This window comes from Betta splendens, chromosome 19 (genome assembly GCF_900634795.4).
Source record: "Betta splendens chromosome 19, fBetSpl5.4, whole genome shotgun sequence".
NCBI classification, from domain to species: domain Eukaryota; kingdom Metazoa; phylum Chordata; class Actinopteri; order Anabantiformes; family Osphronemidae; genus Betta; species Betta splendens.
The window spans coordinates 14,840,203-14,844,441 of NC_040898.2; the positions used below are offsets into that span (position 1 = coordinate 14,840,203).

Sequence of the window (4,239 nt, forward strand, 5' to 3'; positions counted from 1 at the left end):
AAGACGGGCTGAGAAAAACGCACATTTCAGTCTCTGCTCTGTCGAGGGGAATGATTTGTGACAGAAAACAGCCGAGCGCAGTGGAATAAAACATGTGCAGTGTGGTCGTCCAGCCTGATTACTGAAACAAACCTCCCTCCATCATGACTGGCACCAGGCTGCTGAAACTTTTACATCCTGAGCGGTGGTAGAAGCACTGGATGCAGACGGCTGTGGACGCAGAGGTTCATTAAAGACGAGCGCTTTGAATGAATGCCTGAAGGTGACAGCAACACGACCTAAAGTATCCGACACAGAACCAATGGTGTAAATTATTGACATCCATCTTGAATAGTTCATGTGATCGGATTCAGGAAAGGCTTCACCTGCATAAGGTGTCATATAGAGCATACTAAAATGAAAACCAAGGGCAAACATCAGCTTAATCTGTAGAAATGTAGAACGACCTGAGATCAGCAGATCCACAGCCTTTACTGTCCACAGCAGCACCACTGGCTCATTAAATGTGTTCGGCTGCTGTGGAACTGTGGGAATACTCTTTGTGGGGAAAATAAATGAGAATTTCTTCAGTGGGTCCATTATGCTGCCGTTGGCTCTGTCTGTAAAGCATAATTCATCAGTCAGCAGGTTTGGTTCTAATGCGTGAAGCCTCAATGTTGTGGAAATGAACAGCCATAATTTACCTGAGAACGACCTGTCTCTGTCTGTTCGTATACAACGAAAGCCCAACACAGCGCTTTGCAGGAAACAGATTGGAGCGCGGCTGCAATTTCCTCAATTTCCTTCAATCTTCAAAGCAGCTCTCATGCGAAATGCAGAGCAGGTCCTCCTCAGTTGAACTCAGTTGAACAGTGTTTTTAAAACTTCATGATGCAGGGTCTCACCTGCGCATGTAGATTACACCCGCGTGGGGCTAACGGCTGCGTCCTCCACCGTTGCATTAAACAGGTCCGATAAGAAGCAACCACGCGTGGACTTGGAGCCTCGTCACTTCAGCTGCTGCTTCATTTGGCTGCTGCCTCACCCGCATGCAGCCTGACACCGCGCTGTCAGATAAAGCAGGATCACACTCTCCATTTCGGAAAATTGAACAGCACGTAAATAGAGCATGTGGTTTCTAACAGAGCCTTTCATCCTTCCACATGTTCTTATTTTTGTGCCAAGATCTTGACTATAAACATGTTTCTTCTTGTTTTGTGGGGCTTTCGTGGGTTTATGAGAAATTACAATATGAAAATACACAAGTTTACTTGATGTTCGCTTTTCTACAACCTTGACGATTGTTAGTGAAGCGCATGTCATTGTCAAATGTCATGTCTTATGTTGAAGGTGATGCTCAAGTCATATTGTGATGTTACTGTTAATTATTTGTGTACATAATCAAGAAATATTCTTAACATGTTAAAAACATGTTCTCCCCGTGCTTGCGTGGGTTCTCTCCGGGTTCTCCGGCTTCCTCCCACAGTCCAAAGACGTGCATTAGGTTGATTGCCCGTAGGTGTGAGTGTGTGTGTGAAGGGTTGTGTGTCTCTAACCCATCCAGGGTGTACCCTGCCTCTCGCCCATAGCCAGCTGGGTTAGACTCCAGCACCCCCGTGACGCCGCATTAGGGAATAAGTGGCTTGGAAAATGGATGGATGGATGTTAATTTACAATATACTGATCATGAAATGTATAAATAGATAAGCTTTATTTCATTTACATTACATTACATATGTCTTTAATTGTAACATATTATTACTTTAGAAAAGTAACAGAAGATATAAACATGTTCGACGTTTTTATGATTAACTAATATTTCGAGCGGAGTACTATGTAAAAGTATTGAAAATAATATGTAAAGACAGTTGCCACACAACGAAAAACGTGTGAATCGCTTTTCGAGCTTGTTGGTCCTGTGTTCTTGCCGTAGTGACGTATAAAAAACATTTGACCGGAAGTTCCGCCCTTTTGCGTCCATCTTCGTACGGAGATTAAGTGAGTTTCACATTTCTGTAGTACAAAATCAACATCCATCGTCTATAATTGTTAAGTTTACGTCTCGGGTCTTATTAACGTATTCTTGTTTTCAACAATAGCTATACGACGAAGTAATAATTTGTGTGCCCGGTCGTTTCTTGTTGGTGTTACTGCGGATGAACTAACCCCATCTTTCTCTGCTTTTCCTCAGCGCTCACACGGCAACATGGTAAGATTTCCTCTTCTAGTGAACAGGAATAGGGTCTAAATGGACTTTGGTGTAATGTGTTGTGCACATGTGGTATATTGCGCATTGTTGTGTTGTAGATAAAATAATCTGCGTGCACACAGGCTAATGTGTAGCATTAGCATTGTCTGCTAACAGGCCCAGTAGCAGTTTGCGCGAAGTCAGATATCAGTTATCAAGCTACTAACGTTTTAAAGCTACTTCAGTTTGAGCTTGCTTTAAATTTGAATATTCTGTGACATTTAGAGATAATGCGTCACATTTAGCTAACTAACGTTAGCATCTGTCGTTAGCAAGTAGTCCAAGCATCTCAGGCTCATGTGCCCGTGATGTATTCACACTCTTGCAAGAATAATGATGGACCAAGTGCCGGGTTTCGGGTTTTATCACAGAAACTTTGGTTCCACCGGTCCATTGACATCAATTCATGGCCTGATGTCAATGTGTCGTCACCTGCAATGATGCTCTGAAAAATCACTTTCTCTTGGGTTTGTTTGTTTGCAGCCTCGCAAAATAGAAGAAATCAAGGATTTCCTGCTGACGGCAAGGAGGAAGGATGCCAAGTGTAAGTTAAACCTGCCTGTGTGTAAATGTGTGTATTAGGACATGAGTGGCATGTTATGACTGATGCCAAAGCAAAAGCCGCACAGGCCCCAACTCAGCTTAATTATAGGGGGAATTATATTGTGTGGTTCATTCATTACAAGTGGAGAGTTACTTAATACATTTGAACTGAGTCAACAAATCTATTGTGGCATCTTTAGAAATGTCAACTTTTGTGTCTTTAAAAAGCTCCGTATCTGTGGAGACTTGTGTTAAAACATGTGTCTCCTCCCCACAGCTGTAAAGATCAAGAAGAACAAGGACAATGTTAAGTTCAAGGTGCGCTGCAGCAGGTTCCTGTACACCCTGGTCATCACAGACATGGAGAAGGCTGAGAAGCTCAAACAGTCCCTGCCACCAGGTCAGCATCAGCAAGTGCTTTTCTCTGTGCTCAAAACGCCAAAAAGCTGGTGTTAAGGTTTTCTGTGCCAGTCTTTTTTTCATGGTTTCAATTAAATAGTAACATATGAAGATTTAAAACGAGCACATAAGGAGCACTGTTTTGTTTTACTACGTTTGCCACAAGCGCTGCAGGGACACGATGCGTGCATTGACTGCAGAGGACAGCTCTGATTGTAGTAATGCGCCATAGATGGAAGCAGTTTACTCTAACAAAATAAGCCAACCATTAACATAGGAGACATTGCTGATGTGTTATGAAGCAGGGAATGAATTCAGCATGTTTATTGAGCCTTACGATTGTACTTGCAGAGCAGGGAAGTCAGAATTCATAAACTGTTTACAGCCCATTCTCAGCTGCGTTTAGATTTAGCTAGAGCTCCGCCGGGGATAAGTCCCGGTGGAAAATGACTGTGCCACTTCAAACAGAATTGCAAAAATCACTACAAAGAAAGTTTATAGTCTAGAAAACCGATTGTCTGCGGGCGAAAGAGCTGCACCAGAACTCAGGAGCAACACAAAGAACACTACGCAAACAACACCAGTTTAAGGGGTCAGGAAGCCGCACTGTTTGTCCATGTTGGACATCTAATGGTTTTCTCCTCTCTCCACAGGTCTGGCTGTGAAGGAGCTGAAGTGAATCTGATGTTCAGAGCTGTATACAATAAATATTTAAAATCCAGTTATGTCTGTTTTTTTTGTCTTGTGAAAGATGACAGCTGTAAAATGTTTTACAGTTTAGAAAATGCAGAAATGTGTAATGCAAGTAAAACTGAATCTGCAGCTGTGGAAACTGGGACAGTTTCCATGGACTAAAGTTAGTAAAATTCAACCAGTGTCTGAACTACAGGCAGGTTTGTTTTCCTTTACGCACCTGATGGTTGTAACACTCTCCGTTGTCCACCAGGTGGCAGCGCAGTATTTGAATCGATTCAAAGCACAAACACAAAGATGAAAAAATTAGCAGGATGAATCTAGACTCGTTGTGTATTAAACTAATCTACCGTTAGTCCGACATGATAAACGTTATC

General features: G+C 42.5%; 1 protein-coding gene across 1 annotated transcript; it reads left to right on the top strand.

Annotated features, from left to right (window-relative positions):
- Positions 1-1,849: 1,849 nt before the first annotated feature.
- Positions 1,850-3,890, top strand: rpl38 (ribosomal protein L38). The gene is made up of 5 exons (XM_029134340.3): positions 1,850-1,977; positions 2,171-2,188; positions 2,711-2,771; positions 3,048-3,170; positions 3,823-3,890. The coding sequence occupies exons 2-5, from the start codon at positions 2,186-2,188 to the stop codon at positions 3,846-3,848; spliced, it is 213 nt and encodes a 70-aa protein (XP_028990173.1). The 5' UTR covers positions 1,850-1,977; positions 2,171-2,185; the 3' UTR covers positions 3,849-3,890.
- The last annotated feature ends 349 nt before the right edge of the window (positions 3,891-4,239 follow it).